The sequence below is a fragment of the Sus scrofa genome, chromosome 9 (genome assembly GCF_054392235.1).
Source record: "Sus scrofa isolate SSC_HxYL_T2T_F1_AM1 chromosome 9, Sscrofa_HxYL_maternal_Yorkshire_Landrace_v2.0, whole genome shotgun sequence".
Lineage (NCBI taxonomy): Eukaryota > Metazoa > Chordata > Mammalia > Artiodactyla > Suidae > Sus > Sus scrofa.
In genome coordinates this window covers 138045687-138067729 of record NC_139391.1, presented here as the reverse complement: position 1 = coordinate 138067729, position 22043 = coordinate 138045687, and the positions used below count along the sequence as shown (strand labels likewise).

The 22043-nt window shown below is 47.5% G+C and overlaps 3 protein-coding genes across 32 annotated transcripts in view; 2 read left to right on the top strand and 1 right to left on the bottom strand.

Annotated features, from left to right (window-relative positions):
- The window catches only part of LAMB3 (laminin subunit beta 3), a 162069-nt gene that overhangs the window by 61944 nt on the left and 78082 nt on the right, over positions 1-22043 (bottom strand). The window contains exon 1 of one of the 19 annotated variants that reach the window (XM_084978512.1): positions 18069-18467. The exons of 11 other annotated variants lie outside the window; for them this stretch is intronic. The gene's annotated coding sequence lies outside the window, so the exon portion shown is untranslated. Of the gene's footprint in view, positions 1-904; positions 1231-1314; positions 1658-18068; positions 18468-22043 lie in introns of those variants that run through there. 7 more of the 19 variants (XM_084978513.1, XM_084978508.1, XM_021063882.2 and 4 more) reach the window with 7 other exon arrangements.
- On the top strand, positions 912-1886 carry G0S2 (G0/G1 switch 2). 2 transcript variants are annotated; one of them, XM_003357604.5, is made up of 2 exons: positions 912-1056; positions 1204-1886. In XM_003357604.5, the coding sequence occupies exon 2, from the start codon at positions 1234-1236 to the stop codon at positions 1543-1545; it is 312 nt and encodes a 103-aa protein (XP_003357652.2). In that variant the 5' UTR covers positions 912-1056; positions 1204-1233; the 3' UTR covers positions 1546-1886.
- Positions 10597-22043, top strand: part of HSD11B1 (hydroxysteroid 11-beta dehydrogenase 1) — a 45798-nt gene continuing 34351 nt past the window's right edge. For 3 of the 11 annotated variants that reach the window (XM_084974645.1, XM_084974640.1, XM_084974642.1), the window contains exons 1-2: positions 10597-10693; positions 21543-21654. Coding sequence is in view for 2 of the 11 variants with exons in the window: in XM_084974640.1 (XP_084830766.1) it covers positions 21604-21654 (51 nt within the window). In the remaining 9 variants the exon portion in view is untranslated. Of the gene's footprint in view, positions 10694-21542; positions 21765-22043 lie in introns of those variants that run through there. The other 8 variants (XM_021102235.2, XM_021102237.2, XM_021102234.2 and 5 more) reach the window with 3 other exon arrangements.

The following is a 22043-nucleotide window of genomic DNA, read 5'->3' as shown; positions in this document are numbered from 1 at the left end:
ATGTCAACCCTACCTTCCTCATGCTTCCAAGAACGCTCTCTATCCTTTAGCCTCTTACCCAAACTGTCTGCTCCCACCCTTCTGCTCCTAAACCGTTTCTATGCCAAGCTGAGCTGGTACAGCTGTGTGGCCCCAGATCTGGGGAAGCGGTGTGTAAATACCGAGGAGAGCATGAGATGTAGGCAAACTTTTATCCCTTCCATGCTCACCTCCTCCCAGGCCCCAACTGCACTTCCCAAACGGAACGAGGACAATTTGGATTTAATGGCAGATCCCTGAGACGCAGAAGCACACATACAAACGCACACACACGTAAACGCACATCTATGCATAAAGGGCACTCTCAACGAGTCTGTCCTACGACTCTAGCAATGCAAGCGCCTATTTTTCACCAGGAGGAGAAAGTCCAAGGACAAACTGCCTTCCACAGCCTGGAGACCCTTGCCTTCTACCTTCATCCCTACACGTGTGGGACGATGACAAACTTTCCGAATAAAAACTGACTTTTCAGTTGGGGACCACCCCGGGCGTCCTCATAAGGGGTCCTTCTCAGACTGCCCCCTGGCCCGAGGCAAGCTCTGGCCCACCCACACCGCCAACGGATGCGGACACCTGCCCGGGCCGCCGGTCCTCGTCCGCGCGCGCGTGCAGCCTGGCTCGCCCTCCCCCGCAGCCCCAGCGCCCTCGGGCACAGCTCTCGGCCGCCTCCCTCATGGTCCCTGGCCCGCTTCCACCCCCCCCCCCGCCCCCCTCTCCGCTTCCTCCCCCTGCTCTTCCTCCCCCTGCTCTTCCTCCCCGTCCCCTTCCTCCCCCTCCTCTCCGGCTCTCGCAGCAGCGGCCCCAGCGCCCGGAGCCCGGGAGGCGGGGCTCGGAGGGAAACTATAAAGTGCCCCGGGGCGCTGACCGGGGCCAGTTGCTGCGTCCTCAGGGCCAGTTGCTGCGTCTCCATCCCGAAGAGCCGCGGCTGCGGAGGCGGAGCAGGCGGAGGCGCGGGACCCACGCCCTCGGCGATTGCCGGCTGTGCCAGCGCTGCCTCCCGCTCGCGCGGGCCTTCAGGTGAAGCCAGCGGCGAAGGACGCGGGGTTTCGGGCGGGCTGCCGGGTCTGCGGGCCTCCTCCGAGGGAGCCGCGGGCGGGCGGCGCAGGAGGCGGCAGCCGTCCCCGGTGGCTAACGGGCCCCTTCCCTGCTCCGCTGCCCCCGCAGGTCACCCCGGCCCGAGAGCCCGGAGCCGAGATGGAAACGATCCAGGAGCTGATGCCTCTGGCCAAGGAGCTGATGGCCCACAAGCCCAGCCGCAAGCTGGTGAAGCTGTACCTGCTGGGCGGCCTGCTGGCCTTTCTCGGCGCGGTGCTCGGCCTGATGGAGACCGTGTGCAGCCCCTTCACGGCCGCCGGCCGCCTGCGGGACCGGGAGGCCGCCGTGGCCGAGCTGCGGGCCGCCCGGGAGCGAAAGGCGCCCCCGGAGCCGGCCCAGCTGGAGAAGGACAAGCGGCGGCAGACGGGCCGGGGCTGCCGGGCCCTCTCCCACCGGCTGCACGCCTCCTAGGAACCCTGCGGGGCCGCGGAGGGTGGCGGAGAGACGGCGAGGAGGGCGAGCCAGAGCGTCGCCTTCCGTTTGGACTTGCTTCTGAGAAGCCCCTGAGTGCTAGAACTGAACTGACACTCGGATCCACCCTAAGGCGTTTGGGATTGAGTTTTGCTGCTGTGCAGCACCGCGGAAGGCCCAGTCCAGAACGAGGCACCTGAGCGGAGTTACCTGGCCCTTTGCACTAGGCCGAGAAGTGCTGTCTACGTTATTATTGTTATACTGTGATGATGAGAATGATTTCAGTGGGTGTTCAGTGAACACCCTTGTGCATTTTGAAATAAAAACCGTTTTGTACTTTATCTCAGCCTCGGATTCCAGAGCAGCACGGTTCCCTGGGGCGGGCAGTAGGGGGCCGGGCATGCTGCTGAAGGGGGTCGCCTGAAGATCAGGCCATACCTGCTTCCCTGCCCAGGGCTCCCATGTGGATGCTACATGCTTACAAGTCTGTGGAGGATTTGTTTTTGCTTTGTGTTACCAGTGGGACGAGAGGAACGTATTTCTAAGTCCCACTGGACTCACCATTTGAAGAGCAGAGGATCGATCAACTTCTGGGCTAGAGTGAGTGAGAGACACTGATGAATTCTAGGGGAGAAAACTTATTTGCCATCTCACACCTGCACAACCAGAGGCTCCCATGACTGATGCCTCTTTCTTGCTAACTGCATTTTAGTGGGGAGGGGGGCGGGGGGGCGGGAACTGGCTAGCTGGCAGGCAAAGAGGGAAAACAGCCTCCCAAGAACATTTAACTGGGTTATCTGGCTCTACCCAGCCTTCCTCCTCACAAAGTCAAATCACAGTAAGAAACTCTAAGTTGGAGAAAAGACTGGTTATCCCAGGCCTGAGTCCTCTTCCTCCAGGGACAGCGCTTGCTCTGTAGTAACAGCTAGTCCAGTGCTCAGCTCCGGAAATTTTAAGCAATGGCTCTTAAAGAGGTGGCAAGGGACATGGGCCTGATGCCACTCTCCTCTCCATTTTAATACGTCTTCTGCCCTGTCCAGGTACAGATGTGTCACTCTCGCCATCAAGAGCCATGCATTTTCGCTAAACGTAACGATGCCCAGACTCGCTCCACCACCACCCTCTTCCGCAATAAACCCTTCCGTTTTATTTCTGCCAGCTCAAATCCTACCCAGTGTTCCTGGCCCGGAGCAAGTGCTGTCTCTGCCCCCAATCGATCCTTATCACTCCACATGAAAGCGGGGTCAGGAGAGGGTGAGATTTATCAAGGGGAAAGAAGACTATCAGTGGAAACACTGTCCTCCTAGTTTCCCAAATGGGAAACTTGACCTTATATTAAGGTGACACAGCCTCACCTGAAGCGTCCAGAAATCTCAGGAGTTCACCCACACTCATTCCTCCAGTTCTCCTTCGCAAGTGCCTTGTCTGTTAGGTTTATTATTCTCCCACCACCTGGTCCAGCTGTCAACATGTCAGACCACCTCCTGCACTCTCCAGCACACTGGCCCCCAAACATCCACTGCCAGGCTGGGGTACCCTCCCTTCAGTGCCGTTCTTCCTCCACTCAAAACCCATCAGAGCCTCAACTCCCGTGCCAGGTTTTCCTGCGTCTCCACGACCTGCTCGCCTCTCAGCCCTCCCTCTAGACTTCTCAGGCTGCTCAGATGAACCCCAGGACCCTCCTAGTCCCCATCTGGTCATTTGTTTCCCTTTGTCACAGTCACACTTGTGGTATACGGAAGTTCCCAGGCCAGGGCATCAGAGCTGCAACGCCACCAGCTGTAGGCTCCACCTATGCCACAGCCACATCAACAAGGGATCCAAGCAGCATCTGTTGTGGCTTGTGGCAACACTGGATCCTTAACCCACTGCACAAGGCCAGGGATTGAGCACAGAGACAACGTAAGGCCCTTAACCCACTGAGCCACAATGGGAACTCCCCTTCTGTTTGCTACACTTTTGTGCACATTACTCTTCGCAATGGAATGCCTGCCCACCCAGGAGCTCCACACCTTCCAATATCATATACCTCAAATTCCCCAAGAGAGGTGTGATTTCAAATATTCTGCCTCTTTGTCAAACTATCTATCAAATCATGTCCTCCAGTTTTTGGTTTAGAAGGTAACGCTTACATTTTTTGGTTTGCCTAAATATATTTATCTTTTTCACATTTGCCTAAATACAGGGGAAAGGCCCATACATTTTTAGCTTCAAGGTTTTGCCCCATGCCTATACATGTTCAAACTACCCAAACCAGTCAAATCCAAGCTATGGAAATCTTTTCTGTCCCCACTGATCTCATTTCTCTGAATTCTTGCCGGTCAGTCTGGGTCTCACACTGGATCATACAGTAATAGGCATTTTTCCCCGGTGTTGTTGTTGTTGTTGTTGTTTTGGCCATCCCTGCATCATGCATAAGTTCCTTGGCCAGGGATCAAACCCGCACCACAGTAGTAATAATGCCAAATCCTAACCACTAGGCCACCAGGGAACTCCTTCCTAGTTGTTTTATGGAGCCGGTTATCTCTCTCACGGTATAAGATCTTCTTGACATCTTTCTCTTTAATAGTGAATGAAATTGTCAAGTCCTAGGCAATTAGTAAGTTCTTGATACATACTTGCTTTCTCAATTAATCTACTTATAAGTGAAAGCAGCGGTTCTCAATGGGAAGGGGAGATATTTGAAAATGTCTGAAGGCATTACTGCTTGTCTGATAGTGAAGGAAGGACTTCTGATGGTATCAAGTGGGTTGAAGCTAAGGATGCCATTAAACATCTTTTGTGTATGTGTGTCTTTTGTCTTTTTTTTAGGGCCACTCCCATGGCATATGGAGGTTCCCAGGCTAGGGGTCGAATCAGAGCTGTAGCCGCCAGCCTACGCCACAGCCACAGCAACGAAGGATCTGAGCTGAATCTGCGACCTACACCACAGTTCACGGCAACACAGGATCCATAACCCACTGAGCAAGGTCAGGGATCGAACCCGCAACCTCATGGTTCCTAGTTGGATTTGTTTCTGCTGCACCACGATGAAACTGCCCATTGAACATCTTATAATGCACAGGGCTATCACTTACAACAAAGAATTCTCCCGTTCAAAAGTTCAGTAGGGCCAAGACTGAGAACCCTGGGTTAAAGGAAAATAGTATGCTTAATAGTTTCGTCATCAAGATTTTGAGGCAGTCTAGAAAGACTATGTCTGGTTCTGATCAAACCTAAGTCCCTCTCCCAGCACAGGAACAGAAACGGTCCTTGGTTCTATCCTGTTTGACGATTTTATCAGCAGCCTCAGCAAAGTGACAGAAGGTATACTTACCTGTTCTATTTGTGAGGCAGAGTTAAGATGGTCAGGATTCAAAAGCACTTAACAGGTTAGAACCATGCACTGAGGCTAAGCAACTGAAACTGAATAGGGAAGAAGATACAGCACAGATTTTAGGTCCAAAAAAATCAGTTGAATGACCACAAAATTATGAAGGTGTATGCTAGTGGTAGATCATATGAAGGTATTTTCACTGATTACAAGCCCAGTATAACCCAACAAGAGTTTGTGACAGGGCTGCTAAAATAAACTAACACCTTATTTATAGAAGTAGAAAGTCCAAAAGAAGGGAAGAGGAGGTAGGGTTTTTTGGGGGGGAGGGTTGTTTGTTTTTTAAATTTTATTTATTTATTTAGTCTTTTAAGGGCCACTCCCACGGCATATGGAGGTTCCCAGGCTCAGGGTTGAATCAGAGCTACAGCTGCTGGCCTACACCACAGCCACAGCAACACCAGATCTGAACCACGTCTGCGACCTACACCAAAGCTCGCAGCAATGCCAGATCCTTAACCCAGTGAGTGAGGCCAGGGATTGAACCTGCGTCCTCATGGATACTCAGGTTTGTTACCGCTGGGCCGCCACGGGAACTCTGGGAAGAGGTAGGTTTTGTTTTATTTTGCAGCCTGGCAGGTGGGACACCAAGTAAGTCAGAGTGCCTGGATTTGCTTGGCTTTAACTCCTCTGTTTGCTATAGCTCTAAGACCTCAGACCAGTTTACGTATAAACTCGATCCCTCAAGTTACTTCAGTTCTCTCCTCATCTATAAAACAGCACCTTCTGGGAGTTCCCGTGGTGGCGCAATGGTAACGAACCCAGCATGAGGATGAAGGTTCGATCCCCGGTCTCGCTCAGTGGGTCAAGGGTCCGGTGTTGCTGTGAGCTTCGGTGTAAGTTGCAGATACGGCTTGGACCCCGCGTTGCTGTGGCTGTGGTGTAGGCCAGCACCTACAGCTCCGATTCGATCCCTAGCCTGGGAATCTCCATGTGCCACAGGTGTGGCCCTAAAAAGACATATATACATATGTGTGTGTGTGTGTGTGTGCGTGTGCGTGTGTGTGTGTGTGTGTGTGTGTGTGTGTGTGTGTGTATATCTCGCCTCCAAATATTTGAAGGGCCGCTATATTGTCCAACAAAGTCCAACAAAATACACTTATTTTATGTGGCTTGAAAATGCAGAACTAAAACTAGCAAGTAGGAATACAAGAAAACAGATCTTAGATCATTAAGAAATCATAATAACAAGTCAAAACGTAATGAGTTGCCTTGTAATATACAGTAAACGCCCCTCTTTACTAAAAGCGCCCAAGCAAAGGATGTCAGGGACGGTGTAAAACTAGAAAGGAGATTTCTGGACCTGGAGGGAGGTCACTTATACCATCTCTGAGGTCCCCTCCAATTACAGGATGCGAGGATGATGCTGTTTGGCATGACCACCAAGCAGGGAATATATTTCTCCATTCCAGCCACTTCTCTAGAACCCACCACCTTCTCTGTATGTTCAATGCTTCCTTGTTCCTTTTCCTAGTATTGTGACAAATATTTTCCTTCTTGCTGGATGACTGTTAGAAGCAATAAATTTAATTTTAGAAATAAACTATTTCCTGATTAAATTTACTCAACCAATGGCTTTGTCTCTTAGAAAATACCTCAAGCTCAAGGCTGAACCTAATGGGTCTCACGGTTCATCATGGTGAATCATTTACCATCACCTTGCTCTTTAAAAACACCACAAAACTCTGATCGATGAACATGCATTGGTGTATAATTTTGTGCTGTATCAGATACCAACTTGTCCTGTGAGAACATTAAAAAGTTTCACACGTTCTCAGAAAAAGTGTGTTATAGAATCATGGTAGCCAGAACCAATACTAAATGCATTGGCTCAATCCACAACAACTCGCCTCAGGGAACACACTTTTACAAGCCAACCAATCAAGGACAGCCCCTTACTGCTGAGGATCATTTAACCAGGAACAGACTCACTCCATAAATATATTTCGAAGTGCCAGCCAATCAACAAATAAATATGCTTCTCCAGAGGTTGTCAGCCAATTTATGTCCAGGAGGGTACACCAAACTCTGAACTTCAAAACTTTCCCCAAACCGAAAGATACACGTACTGGGTTCCTTGTGTCCAAACTCTATTTGTCCTTCAGATCTGCTGCTAGGTAAGTCAGTCTCAACAGCAACCTGACTTTGATGAGTTTGACTGAGTTCTCACTGTATCGGTAATTTGTAACCAGGTTATGTCTTTGGATAAAATCATTAGACCTCGGTTTCTGTGTAATTAGAAATTTTTGTTTACAGATGTACATTCTGGTAAATAGTTACACCTAGGCCTTTGTGTAAGGTCATTAGACATTTTGTCTGGAGGGAATACCACTGAGTAAATGGACATAGGTCCAGTAAAAATTCATTAGATTTTTTTTTTTAGAGGTATACTATTTGATAACTGCCTTTTCCATTGAACCCCTGCTGCTCGTTCTGCTTTGGCTTTTATGATCTCTATGATAAAGTTTTATGCGTTGCCCCGGAATGCCTTATTTCTGATACACGAATAAGGAAGTGTTCCATACGAAATGGCCCAATAAGCCACCAATCCATCCAGGCTCGTCCTAAGGGCGACCAGTTTAGGAAGAGGTAAATGATCAAACGTGGCTTTAAAACTTTCATGAGCAAAGTCTCTGACCCATCAGTGTGTGAAAGAAGGTCACTTTCAGTCTATATTCTGAGGGTCAAAAATTGTCATGTCATTGGTTGCACGGCCCTTTCCTAACCTTTGTTTGGAAAGGGCACTCGAGATACCATTTGCAGGCACACTTTCTCACTAAGTGGCCTCCGGTGCCTTTCTTCAGTTCTTCTACATCAAATCTGCACACTCCTCAGGGAAGAACGCCTGCTCCCTGCATAAAGTTGCACAATAATTCTAACCCTTGCAAAAAAACTTTGATAAAAGGCAGAAACTTTGAATTTAGAATAACAATGGCCATCATGGGGGAACGCCTGACCTGTCAAAAATTGATACATTAATTCATTTAAAAGGCACCTAAAATAAATCAATACATCGAAGAGCCATCCCAGGAATCTAAAGAATCAGTAGTTAGCTTCTTTGGTTGTTATGCTGATGCCTAAAAAACAACATTCTAACTCTAGCCCGGTCTCTTGAAAAGACTCTAATAACTACCTTCTGAAACCTACCCTCATTTCATTTCTCTTCCTTCCACTCATCTTGACCTGACCTTCTACAGGAGCTGCCCTTTTTTTCAGAGTTTTCTTTGGAAAAGAGGCAATTACTTGTAAATTTGCTAAATCAGGAGGCAGCTCTAGGAGTTCCCGTCATGTTGCAGTGGTTAACGAATCCGACCAGGAACCATGAGGTTGCGGGTTCGATCCCTGCCCTTGCTCGATGGGTTAACCATCCAGCGTTGCCCTGAGCTGTGGTGTAGGTCGCAGACGCGGCTTGGATCCCGCGTTGCTGTGGCTCTGGCGTAGGCCGGTGGCTACAGCTCCGATTGGACCTCTAGCCTGGGAACCTCCATATGCCGCGGGAGCGGCCCAAGAAATGGCAAAAAGACCAAAAAAAAAAAAAAAAAGGCAGCTCTAAAGAATTTAAATTTAAACCCTAGTCTGGAGCCATGCCAAGAGTTACCATTAAAAGTTCCCCTAAATGTTAAGGCAAGGTAAATAGAATTTTCTTTTTTTTTTTAGCATAATTTAGGTACTTATTATTCTGGCCTACAGATCTTTGCCAACTAGTTCTGTTAATTATTCTCCCTCCAGCTGGAGAAAATTTTAATATTGCAGCTATATAAAATGAAAAAAAAGTGCCTTAAGAAGGCAAGAAAAAATGGAAAATACAGTACAGAAGATGATTCCAGAAGCTTGCCTTTTATTTATTTATTTACTTTTTTTGTCTTTTTGTCTTTTGTTGTTGTTGTTGCTATTTCTTGGGCCGCTCCCGCGGCATATGGAGGTTCCCAGGCCAGGGGTTGAATCGGAGCTGTAGCCACTGGCCTACGCCAGAGCCACAGCAACGCGGGATCCAAGCCGCGTCTGTGACCTACACCACAGCTCACGGCAACGCCGGATCCTTAACCCACTGAGCAAGGGCAGGGACCGAACCCGCAACCTCATGGTTCCTAGTCGGATTCGTTAACCACTGCGCCACGACGGGAACTCCAGAAGCTTGCCTTTTAAAGTTCCATTAGAGAAATTTCAAAATTATAAACTAAAAATGAAAATAGACATCAGGAAACTTTCAAAGAGCATTCTGGAGTAGACCCCCAACAGTTGAAGCAAAGGAGACTTGTCTTTTCACTTTTTCCCCCCTTTCAATGAGCTTAAATATGAATTAAGGAATTTAATGAGAAAAAACATTCCTTGAAATCCAAGGCTGGCAGTTTAGAAACTATCCAATGTGTGACTAAGCATTTTCAGAGAGCCCTAGAAAGGAAATAAGCTGGTCTATGGCCATACCACCCTGCATGCACCCAATCTCATCTGATCTCAGAAGTTAAGCAGAGTCGGGCCTGGTTAGAAAGTAAATAAGCTAGAAATCAATTGAGCATATGGTTCTCCAGATGAAACAACTGGCTCCTAAAGGAAAGCAAGACAAAAAGTCTTCCCTCTAAGAACTGGGAGCCTGTAGATAGAGATTCATGCAGATGTTGCAAGTATAAGGGTTGCTGGAAGAACTAATGTTCCATTTTGGCCAAGAGACAGAAAGATGACTATAAAAATCTGTCCAAGGGAGACCTCAGACCTGAACCATTCCAGACCTTCCCGATTTTGTCCCCAGTCTCAGAGAGAGCAATGTGCGACCTCGTCAATGACAAACCTCACCAGGGCAATATGCGGGTCCTAGTTTGGCTCGCAGCTCTATTCCCAGCTCCTGCCCCAGTGCCGGCAAGGAGCAGGTGCTTATTAAATATCTGTTGAATAGAGAATAAATAAATGGATAAAGAGAGTGAGCTTTTTTGTTGACACATTGTGTCTGTGCCTTAGTTCAAAAGAACGGAAGCCCCTGAATGGGGATGTGACCTCCATTATTAACTGGTGGGAATCAGGCTGGAATTACTGTCTCTACCCCATGTGGCTCCTGGCTCCCTCTGCCGTCCACCCCACTCTCACACCGCTGTGATCATTCTAATGACTTTTAAGTCACCCAGATGATTCTCTACGGAGGGGACACATGGCCCCACAGAGTACTTCAGACGGCTTGTCCTTCCTGGTGGGAAAGGCAAATCCATCCAAACCCAATCCTTGTTTTAGTACTTTCCATTGAGGCAAAGCCAGGAATCTGAGAGCGAGCGCTCGCTAAGGGTGCGATGGGGGTTCTGCCTGGCGAGCCTCTGGCATGTTTAGATCTAGCAACCCTTAGGAAATGGACAAGTCTCCAAGGCAACCAGGACCATTTCCAAGCACTCCCACCAGGAGGGGCCACTGGGGCCCTCTGTCCTTTGGGGAGGCCTGAGGCCTGAGGCCCAGGACTAGGCCACTCAGGTTTCCCTTTGGGGCTCATCTGCCAGCACCTCCTGGCTGCAAGCTCCGTTCTAACATAAAGGCCTTCTTCCTTGGTCCCAGTTTCACCTTCTTGTATCAGGTGGCAGACCAGTTGGTTCCAGTCCTGAATCAGGTTTTCTGACTCCTCCCCGAAACCAACCAACTTTTGAGCAGGAAACCCTGCCCCTCCCCAAAGATTGGGAAACTTCGGAGGAAGAAAGAGATGAGACAGAAGGGGAAGCAGAGGAGGAAGGAGAGGGAGAAAAGACGCAAAAAGAAAAAGGAGATCAATAAAAAGAAGTCAAATTTGGTTGAAACCCCAAGGTAAGACTTTTTTAAATCACAATAATATAGAATAGCATCACCATTTGGGTCAGGAGTAGTCCAGGGAGATCCTTAAAAAACCACCATTGAAATAATGCATCTATGTGGAAGAAACTGCAGGGCTGGGCTGAAAGGGTTTTCAATGTCAAATGCTGGTCAAAAAAAAAAAAGAGAGAGAGAGAGAGACAGAGAGAGAGAGAGAGAGAGAAATGCCCGATGAGCTTTACAGTGTGTAGGAGGGAAGATACGATAAGACACAGACGGAACCAGATGTCTGTTACTGGCACTGAGTACATTCTGATCATTTGGGGACAGAAAGTTGGAACAAACAGTTGCAAAAATAGTTTAAAAAATGTCTGCGTATTCTTTTGATATCGTACAAAGATTGCAGGTCGTAAGCATTTTTATGAAGCGGCTTTAAAGTGATGAAAAAGCACAAACAGGCTGTTTCTTGAGAGTTGCTAAGGGTGCTGCTATCTGCGTTTTGCAGCCAATCATCAGCTACTTTAATATGTTTAATATTGAGATCTGGAGCTTTGAGGAGGCAAATGTTATCTCAAGGAGTCTTGTTCAAGGGACCAAGGGAGGCCTAAAGTTGTCAATCCAAATTCTTCCCGTGCTCTTCGCCTATTCCTGAATTCCTGTGCAGCTTGGGATACTGGCCTTCTGAGCTTTAAAAGGACCTGTGCCGACAGAATTCTTTTAGAATTCTTTTAGGTTCTCCATTAGTGAAAAGCTGACAGGAACAGGAAACTCCATTCCCCCCCGCCACCCCGCTCCCCCCATTTACCAAAACACTCACTTGCCATCAATAGACAGAACCATCCGGAAAATTGCAGTTTAATGGTCCCGTCACTTGGGGGGATTAAAATAGCTCAGCTCATGCTTTGGAAAGTGCCTATAGACAATGATGGTGTGTTTTCACAGCACTTGGCTTTGAAGAGTTCTGCTCCCTCAACTTTTCCAATAGAGCTTAACAGTTCAAAGGGCCACACTTGAAGTGGTTTGTTTTTTTTCTTTTCGGGGCCAGTATTTCTCTCTGGATTTTGTGGGAGTAAATCACAGTCGGAAGCTGAAAGGAGGACGGGAGAGGTGAGGCGAGATGGAAGAACCTCACTTCGGCTTGCCTGCCAAAATTTGAAAGGAATTGCCTTCCCCTCTTTTGTATGATATGAAAAGCAAATCCAAAAATCCCAGCTCTTCATACTAATTTCTAGTACAGCTAAAAAAGCTCTGGGCATCCAGTTTCTGAGTTGGAACACCTCTTAAGGGTAATCTAATTTAATTCCTCTTGCTTGCCAGGTGAGGGAATTGAAGCCAAGACAGGGGCAGGGCCTTGTCCAAGATCACAGATGTGTCAGAGGTGGAGGGAAGACTGGAACTCAGTCATTTTGGCTCCACCCAGGGGCCTTTCAAGAAACCATCCAAACTTTATACGAAGTGCCCCAGACATGGCATTTTAACTGACTCAAGAAAATAAAATATTCAGTTAAAAGATGCTGAAGTAGCCCTCGCCTGGCAGAACGGAAGGGAGAAGCGTTTCCTAATTGCTCAGCTGTTCTGGCATCTGTTTTGAAACTGGTAGGGAACTAGAATCGAAGAAGGATTTCAGGCAGGTTGTCATGAGAGAACCAGAATTCTTTACATTCCTACCCTTGATCCAGCATTTTATACATCTCATCTCTTTATCTAATTACATAGTATCCTCATTTTACAGAGAATATTTTTTTATTATTTTTTGCCTTAATTTTTTTTAGGGCCACACCCACAGCATATGGAAGTTCCCAGGCTAGGGGTCAAATCAGAGCTATAGCTGCTGACCTACACCACAGTCACAGCAACATGGGATCAGAGCCACCTCTGCAACCTACGCTGCTCAAGGCAACACTGAGTGAGGCCAGGGATCGAACCCGCATCCTCATGGATCCTAGTCACAACGGAAACTCCACACTTTTTTTAATTTGCTCAGATTCATAGAGAGAATGAGGTATTATTATTTCCACATTTTTCTCTAATAGGCCTGGTATCATGCTCTGGAGTAGCGTGGATATTTATAGTCAGGTTGTTGCAGAAACTGCAAAACAGTTTCAAAGCTGAGACAAACAGCACTCAGAGATATGGAAAAGCAAGGTTTATTCAGCACCTGTGCAGGCTCAGAGGAGTCACCTCCAGAGTCTGAGCACCAGGTCTTTGTTCTCAGTAACTTTTATACACTACAAGGTCTGGATTTTCCCATGTAAGCATCCCGGACCTCCCCCATCCCCAAGCAGACCGTGTTCCTCCCTAAGAAACTGAGCCAGCAAGGTTACAGAAGCGGAACTGATGAGCAATGCTGGGTACCTGATTAGCAGGGCTTCTGGCTTGGACAGAGGGCACACGGTTGTTACATTATTACAAGAAGGGTGGTCTAGTGACGAGCATAGCTGGAAAGGCTTGCAGCTGCCTTCTTAGCCAAGGGGGGGTTGTTCTTTAGTTAAAACTCCATTTCAATGTGACTGTGTCAGTCTGACTCAGGCCACTCCCCCACATGGACCCTGCTCCAGCCATTTCAATCTACTTGAGGTCACTCTGACATCTCAAAGCTATTTCTAGACTCTTTACCTAAACACACACAGTTCCTTCTGCTTGGGACCGCCTTCCCCCAATTTCGTCTCCTTATCTTATACTTACTTTTCAAAACTTAGCCCCAGGGTCATTTCCTCCCAGAAGGCTTTTCCACTGCCCTGGCCAACTTGGATGCCCCACTCCAGACTCTGGTAGCACCCCATGCACATTAGTGTTACACTATTGTGGGCTTTGCTTTCACTATGGCTATTATTAGCAACAGTGATGCTGTTATTACGCTGTTATGAACTTTGATTTACTTGCCTACCTTCCTTATATTTAACTATAATATCCTTGAAGAAACATGTCAAATATCATTCAGCTTTTATATCCCTGGTGCTGTGCACAGTTTGGGCATACATTAGTGCTCAACAAACATTTGGGAGAAAGGGATAAATGAACAAATGAAAGAGTTCTCCTCCTTTTCTTCCATTCAAATGATTTAATAGGAGTTCCTGTTGTGGTTCACCAGAAAAGAACCCAACTAGTATACGTGAGGACTCGGGTTCGATCCCTGGCCTCACTCAGTGGGCTAAGGACATGATACTATACCTAGAAAATCCTAAAGATGCTACCAGAAAGCTGTTTGAGTTCATCAATGAATTTAGCAAAGTCGCAGGACACAAAATTAATACACAGAAATTGACTGCTTTTCTATATACAAACAACGAAGGATCAGAAAGAGAATTTAGGGAAACAATCCCATTTACCATTGCATCAAAAAGAATAAAATACTTAGGAATAAACCTACCTAAAGAGACAAAATATCTGTACTCTGAAAATTATAAGATGCTGATGAAAGAAATTAAAGATGACACAAATAGACGGAAAGTTTGGAAGATTCAATATTGTCAAAATGACTCTACTAACAAAGGTAATCTACAGAGTCAATGAAATGCAATCCCTATCAAGTTAGCAAGGACATTTTTCACAGAACTAGACCAAAATATTTTAAAGTCTGTTTGGGAGCACAAAAGACCCAGAATAGCCAAAGCCATCCTGAGAAAGAAAAATGGAGCTGGAGGAATCAGGCTCCCTGATTGCAGACCATACTACAAAGCTATAGTCATCAAACCTGTATGGTACTGGCACAAAGTCAGAGATATAGATCAGTGGAACAGGATAGAAAGCCCAGAATTAAACCCACACACCTACAGTCAACTAATCTTTGACAAAGGAGGCAAGAATACACAATGGAGAAAAGATAGCCTCTTCAAGAAGTGGTGCTGGGAAAACTGGACAGTCACATGTAGAAGAAAGAAATTAGAACCCTTCCTAACACCATACACAAAAATAAACTCAAAATGGATTAAAGACCTAAATATAAGACCAGACACTATAAAAATCTTAGAGGAAAACAGGCCAAGCACTCTCTGGCATAAACTACAGCAACATCTTCTCAGACCCATCTCCTAGAGTAATGAAAATGAAAACAAAAATAAACAAATGGGACCTAATTAAACTTAAAAGTTTCTGCACAGCAAAGAAAACCCTAAATGAAACAAAAAAACAACCTACAGAATAGGAGAAAATATTTGCAAATGAAGCAACGGATGGGGGATTAATCTCCAAAATTTGTAAACACCTCCTACAGCTCAATACCAAAAAAAACACAACCCCATCAAAAAATGGGCAGAAGAACTAAAAATACAATTCTCCAAAGATGACATATAGATGGCCAAAAAAACAAATGAAAAGATGTTCAACATCACTAATTATTAGGAATGCAAATCAAAACTACTATGAGGTACCACCTTACACTGGCCAGAATGGCCATCATCAAAAAGTCTACAGACAATAAATGCTGGAGGGGGTTTGGAGAAAAGGGAACCCTATTACACTGTTGGTAGGAATGTAAATTGGTGCAACCACTGTGGAAAACAGTATGGTGATTCCTCAGAAAAACTAAAAATAGAATTACCATTTGATCTAGCAATCCCCACTCTTGGGCATCTATCCAGAGACAACCATGACTCGAAAAAATATATGTACTCCAATATTTATTGCAGCACTATTTGCAATAGCCAAGACATGGAAACAATCTAAATGTCCCTTGACAGAGGAGTGGATAAAGAAGATGTGGTACATATATACAATGGAATATTACTCAGCCGTAAAAGTAAAGAAATAATGGCATTTGCCGCAACATGGATGGACCTAAAAATTATCATCCTAAGTGAAGTTAGACACTGAGACACCAATGTCATATGCTATCGCTTACATGTGGACTCTAAAAAGAGGACACAATGAACTTCTTTGAAGAACGGATACTAAACCACAGACTTTGAAAAACTTGTGGTTTTCAAATGAGACAGGTTGGGGGGTGGAGGGAGGGGCTGGGGGTTTGAGATGGAAACGCTATAAAATTGGGTTGTGATGGGCGTTGTACAACTACATATGTAATAAAATCCACTGAGTAAAAATTTTTTTAAAAGAATTGACTCAAAGATCTAAAAAAAAAAAAAAGCAAAGGGAAAAAAGACTATAGACATGGATATTTGGGGGTACCCCAAGGATAATGCTGACATCCCTCTGGATTATCCTGCAGTGGAGTCACTCAGCTGACAAGCTCTGCTCTCACACAAAACTTCCAACAGCCACAGAATGGACTCCAAGGATGGCCATACATAAAACGAAAGCCTCTGACATTGACAGCAGAGACCCCAATTTAGGTAATCCAGCAAGAGCAGCAAGAAATCACTAGCACCAGCCCTGGCAACAGCAATATCCCCCCAGGGATTAAGGCAGGCAGTGTATCCATCAGTGAAGATTGGGAAGTCAGGGTTTTTAAAAGGTGGAAGAGAACAGAAAGGAGCTTTTTAAAATAGAAATACAACTGGAAATTTAAAAATTAAAATGAATCACTGAAAGATAAAATCAACAAAATCTCCCAGAAAGTATGACAGATCAGTTAAGAGATGAAACATAGGACAAAAGCGAGAAGCTTACAGGATCCATCCAGGAGCTCTGAATTCTTCTAATAAAAATTCCAAAAGAGGAGTTCCCGTCGTGGCACAGTGGGTGACAAATCCGACTAGGAACCATGAGGTTGTGGGTTCGATCCCTGGCCTTGCTCAGTGGGTTAAGGATCCGGCATTGCTGTGAGCTGTGGTGTGGGTCGCAGACGCAGCTCAGATCCCACGTTGCTGCGGCTCTGGTGTAGGCCGGTGGCTACAGCTCCGATTCGACCCCTAGCCTGGGAAACGCCATATGCCACGGGAGCAGCCCAAGAAATGGCAAAAAGACAAAAAAAAAAAAAAAATCCAAAAGAAAGCACAGAGAAAATGGGATGGAATACATGAACCAAGTAGGTAATTTTTCCAAAATTTCCCATAATGAAAGGTTTGAATTTCCACACTGAAAGGACCTAGTGGGTCCTCAACACAAGAACAAACAACAGCAAAAACTCCCCAAATGTTAGGACCCCAGGGGGAAAAAGAATCTGGAAAGTTCTACAGAAAAGAAAAGCACTTCACAAACCAAGGATCAGAAATCTAGACAGAAACTGAACTTCCACGTATCAACACAGGAAGCTACAAGCTAAAAGGCGATACACCAGTGTCTTCCCATTCCAGCAGAAAGTAATCTCCAACCTTGAAATCCTTACCCGGCCAAACAGTGAACAGGGTAAAGTAAGGACAAGCAGGCAGAGCTGAACGCTGGGCTGTACGCGGCCCAGGTCCATGGATTCAAGCCCACTAAAGATGTTCGATGAAAATAGCTCTCCTGCAGCCAAGGTCCCTGCAAAAGTTCCCCCACCATCCACCAGGAACCTAACCAGGAGAAAAAGGTCGGAGTTGCCAGGCGGACGGCAAAGAGAGGCCCCAGCTACCAGCCTATCGAGCTCCCCGTCCAGACTGGAACAGGAGGGAAGATGGATAGATCATCCAATGAATGCAACCAATTTATTTAAGTTACATTGCCCTTCACGTCAGAGGACGTGGACCACTCAGTAAGCAAGCAAACAAAACCGGGGTGGTTATTAACTTATTAACACCCAGAGGAGGGGAAAAAAATAGAAGAAATGCAATCATAGTATATTACATTGCTGAGCTATAAAAAATGATTCATAATAATGAACGCTGATGGCTGATTTAATTAAAATTGTGGTTTAATAGTGTTAGGAATCTAGAAGAGAATGAATACGTGTGGGTGTGTGTGTGTGTGTGTTTAAAGCAAAAGTTCTAATTTTCCTTAGTAGGAAATCAATTAACAATCTCTAAAACTGCAAAATCAAGAAATAGCAATACATGTTTTAAAATACTGAGTTTGAGGAGTTCCCACTATGGTGCGGTGGGTTCAGAACCTGACTACAGCAGCTCCTGTCACTGTGGATTAAAAGGATCCAGCATTGCTGTGGCAATAGGTTGCAGCTGCAGGTCAGAGTCAATCCCTGGTCCAGGAATGTCTATTGCCGCAGGTGTGGCCATAAAATAAATACAAATTTAAAAATAAAATACCGAGTTGATTCCCAGAGGAAAGAAATAAGATTTTAAAGTGAGGGTGACTCTGAAGGGGACGAGGAGAAAGGACAGCAAGAGGTGCCGTCATCATTACAAGCCTTCTGACACCGTGCGATGCGGTAACCCTCCTTAGGTATTATATTAATAATACAAAAATTACAAGGAGGAAAAAGGAAGGGAGAGGGAGGGTGGAAGGAAGAAAATGGTTCGGTCATAACAGCATTCACGGATTACACTCTACCAGTGAACATGGTGATCGCCAGAGCCATTACATTAAGTCTCAAACAAGCTACATTTAAAGTATTTACCTAATTACCCAGAGGGAGTTCACCAGTCTGTCTAAAGGTTACTGCACAACCGCCTGGAAGAGCTTCGCAAAAATACAGATTCCTGGGTCCCGCACTCGATGGTTCCGAGTCAACGTGCGCTGGCGGGGCCTGGAAATGTGCCCTTAGTTCCCCAGATGATTGCTTAGCACAGCAGGTTCAGGAACCGCTGAACTAGAGCGGAAATTGTGAGTGTGGATAGGGAGGGGCGAGGGAAGGCGGCTTTTGTGATCCCACATTTCTGCGCACATGTCGGTGTGGTGTGCGTCTGTCTTCTTCCCTCCAGCCCGCCTTCCTCGTCTTTTATCCTGACCCGTAAGTCCCCCTCACCGCCGCCAGAAATGAAGATGCCCATCCCCGGGATTTTAACCCCAGCAAGGCGGCGCTTTCTCGCCCGGCCCCGGGGCTCCCTCTGCTGGCAGAAACCTGTTAAAACTCTTCAACCTGGATTCCGCGCCGTGTTCCTCTAAGGCCATTTTCCCAGGCTGTTTATCAAGCCCTCAAATTTCAGGAAGCTCCCATCAGACAGAAAGGGAAAAATCCAACCAGCCCAGGAAAAACTTTCCTGCCCTACAAATGGGAATACATAAATAAATATCAGGAAGGGCGCAGCCTGAGGCAGAAATAACAATAAACTGTACATACTGCGGCCACATCTGAAGAAAAGGCGAGCTGAAGGAGTTCTGCTCCCCACCTTCTTACCCCCCACCCCCGAGAGAGATGGACGGACAGATGCGCCTCGAAATCGAAGGAAGGAAACAGCTTAGGCGAAAAGCTCACTGAACGGGAAAGCGGAACACGGGAACACGGGCGTGCTCCCCTTCCCTTACTTCCTGGAGTCTTCTGGAGCCACGGGCCGGATCCCACAAGCCAGCCCCTCCAAGCGACTTGGTCTACAGGCTCCGTTAGATCTTTTCCCACAAGCTGAAAACATGCTCAGCCCAGCACAGCGTCCGGCACAGAGAATATGCTGGGAAGTATCGGAATGAAAACTCATTGCTACGCTAAAGATCAGAGCCTCTTTCGGACCTGCATGCCTTCCACGCTCCTCGGGCGCCCCCACCCCCACGCTCACACCGAAGATGCTTCTCTCCGCGTGACACCGCTCTTCAACCCACAGCCTTCTGGCTCCAGTGCCTTCAGCACTCTGGCCGACCTCCAGGGCCTCCTGCGTCCAGACCCCGTGTGTTTCTGTCACTTCTCATCCTCCTGGCCTCTCAGAAGCTTCCAAGCTGTGACCTCACCCATGTCATTGAGACCACCCTCCCCCCGCCCTCAGGATCTCCTGCCCCCAAGGCTTCTCTTTGTGCCCCTGCCTCAGCCCCCTTTTGTAAGAGCCCCCTGTGCCCTTCACCCCCTCCCTGGGGGTATCATCTGCTGTGATTTCAACTTAATAGGATTTCATTCTCCCAGATCTATCTCTCTAGCCTAGACCTCTCTCCCAGCTTTCAAATACCAGCAGACATCTTTATCGGTATATATAGGAGTCACGTTCCCTTAAATGACTTGGAAAATGCTTCCTAGCACCTACTGTGTGCCACACACAGCACTAAGTACTGGAGGTTCACTGGGGTAGACCAAGCATCTGGTCTCCCAGAGCCAAGTGCGATGGGGAAAAATGGGCAGAGGAGTAACTGTGAGTACAAAGGGATGGGAGCTGGAGTTCCTGCCGTGCTCAGTGGTAACAAACCCAACTAGAATCCATGAGGACACAGGTTCAATCCCTGGCCTTGCTCAGTGGGTTAAGGATCCGGCATTGCTGTGAGCTGTGGTGTAGGTCGCAGACATGGCTCGGATCCCACGTTGCTGTGGCTCTGGTGTAGGCTGGCAGCTGCAGCTCCAATTCGACCCCTAGCCTGATAACCTCCATGTGCCACAGGTGCGGCCCTTAAAAAAAAAAAAAAAAAAGTGATGGCAGCTATGATGAGAAAAACACCCAGTGTTTGCAGAGCACCTTACATGTCTAAGGGAGAGCCGGGAGGGTGACTGCAGAGGGAACAGGAACAGGGTCAAGTGGCAAGAGGTTCCTGGGAAAGGATTTCAAAACTCATAAAGAGCTTGTAAAGCTAAAAATAATGAGGCTGGACTTTATCCTAAGAATAATAAGGAACCATTGAAGAACGGGATGGGTCAGAGCCCACAGGGCACTGCCACGGTGTTGGCAGCAGTCAAGTCTTCAGGTGGATGGTAAGCCAATAAGGCTTTCACTTCATTACTATGTCTCATAAATTATGTACGGCTTCATATATTCTTTTGTACATGTCAAACCTTTTTTTAAAAAAAATAAGGACACGGATTGGAGAAAGAAAAGAAAGAAAAGTTCACCGATGCAGAAGATAGCAGTGGCCTGAGTTAGGACAGTCATAGTGGCGGGGGGATTAGGAAAGGGTTCTAGAGACATCTAGGAGGTGCAGTTGACTGGGCTTGGTGGGTAAGGGGATGCGGAGAGCTGGACAGGGAGCAGTAAAGGCCTTCCAAAGCTCTGGAACATTAAATGGGTGGAGGGCGAAGCCCTTGAATGATCACAGAGTCACTGGAGAACAGCTTAACAGTCTCTTAAAAAGTTAAATATAAATCTGCCATACAACCCAGCAAAGCCACACAAAGGCTTTCACGCCAGTGTTCACAGCAGCGCTGTCCATAATAGTGAAAAAAGGGGAAATCCCAAATGCCCGTGAATTTGTGAATGGATAAACAAAACGTGGTATATCCATACAATGGAATATGATTAGGCAATAAATAGGAAAAAATTCCGATGCATACTACAGTATGGATGAACCTCAGAAGCATGATAAGCCGAAGAAGTCAGGCACAAAAGATCATGTGTTTCCACTGCTATGAAAGACAGAAAGTAGATTATCGGTTGCCGAAGCCTGGGAGTGAGGACGGGGGTAACTGTAAATGGGTCAGAGGAATCTTTGCGGGGGAGGGGGTGACAGAAATGTTTTAAATTTGGATTGTGGTTTCCCAGCTCTACAAATTTATTAAAAATCACTGAATTCAGCATGTTGAGTGTGAGGTGTTTAGGAGGCATTAAAAGGGAGAGGTTGGGTAAACAGGTGCTTATGTCCCCTAAAGCTTAGACGACAATGCAGACCAGGAGATGGAGGTTTTTAAGACTCGTCCACGTAAAGAGAGCAGTTGGAGCCATGAGAGTGAAGGCAACTGCCCGGAGAAGAGACAGAGACAGGCTCAAGGCCAACTCCAACGCTCAAGGAGTCCAGAAAGAATGGAGAGCCTCTAAAGCACACCCAGAGGGGAGTTCCTGCTGTGGTGCAGTGGGTTAAGAGTCCACTGCGGCGGCTTGGGTTGCTGTGGAGGCGCAGGTTAAATCCCCAGCCTGGCACTGCGGGTTAAAGGATCCCGCGTTGCCACAGCTGTGGCTCGGATGCAATCCCTGGCCTGGGAACTCGCATATGCCTCGGGTGCAGCCATAACTACATTTTTTTTTTAAAGCAGCAGCAGGCAGAGACGTAAGAAAGCCCAGAGAACACAGGGCCGGAGTTCAGGGAAGAGGATGCGCGGGGGCGGGGGAGCGAGGCGAGCGGAAAGGGCTCCTGGAAGTCAGGTGGGTGAACAGAACCCCGCAGTGCAAGGCAGGCTGGGCAATCCGGCGGGCGTGCGGGGGGCGCGGGTCCAGCGCTGCGAGGACGCGGCTGCGCCCAGCAGGGCGCGGAGGTGAGCGCTGAGGGCGGCCCGGGGCTGCGGGAGCCCGAGGAAGGCAGCGGACCCGCGCTTTCCGCGTCAGGCCGCCGGGGAGCGCAAGGGGCGGTGCGCAGGCCGAGCTCGGGGATGGGGCTCGAGAGGCCGCGGGGCGCAGAGGCTTCCGGTCTGGAAGCGAGAAGGGCCGGAACTCCGGACGCAGGCGCGGGCAGGCCCTTGGCCTTGAAGGACGCGGCTCCCGCTTTCGGCGGCGGCGGCGGCGGCGGCGGCGGCGGCGGCGGCGGACCCCGCCCG

What these genes read in the sequence shown, in the direction of transcription:
- G0S2 (XM_003357604.5), top strand. Translation starts at nt 1,234, where the DNA reads ATGGAAACGATCCAGGAGCTGATGCCTCTGGCCAAGGAGCTGATGGCC.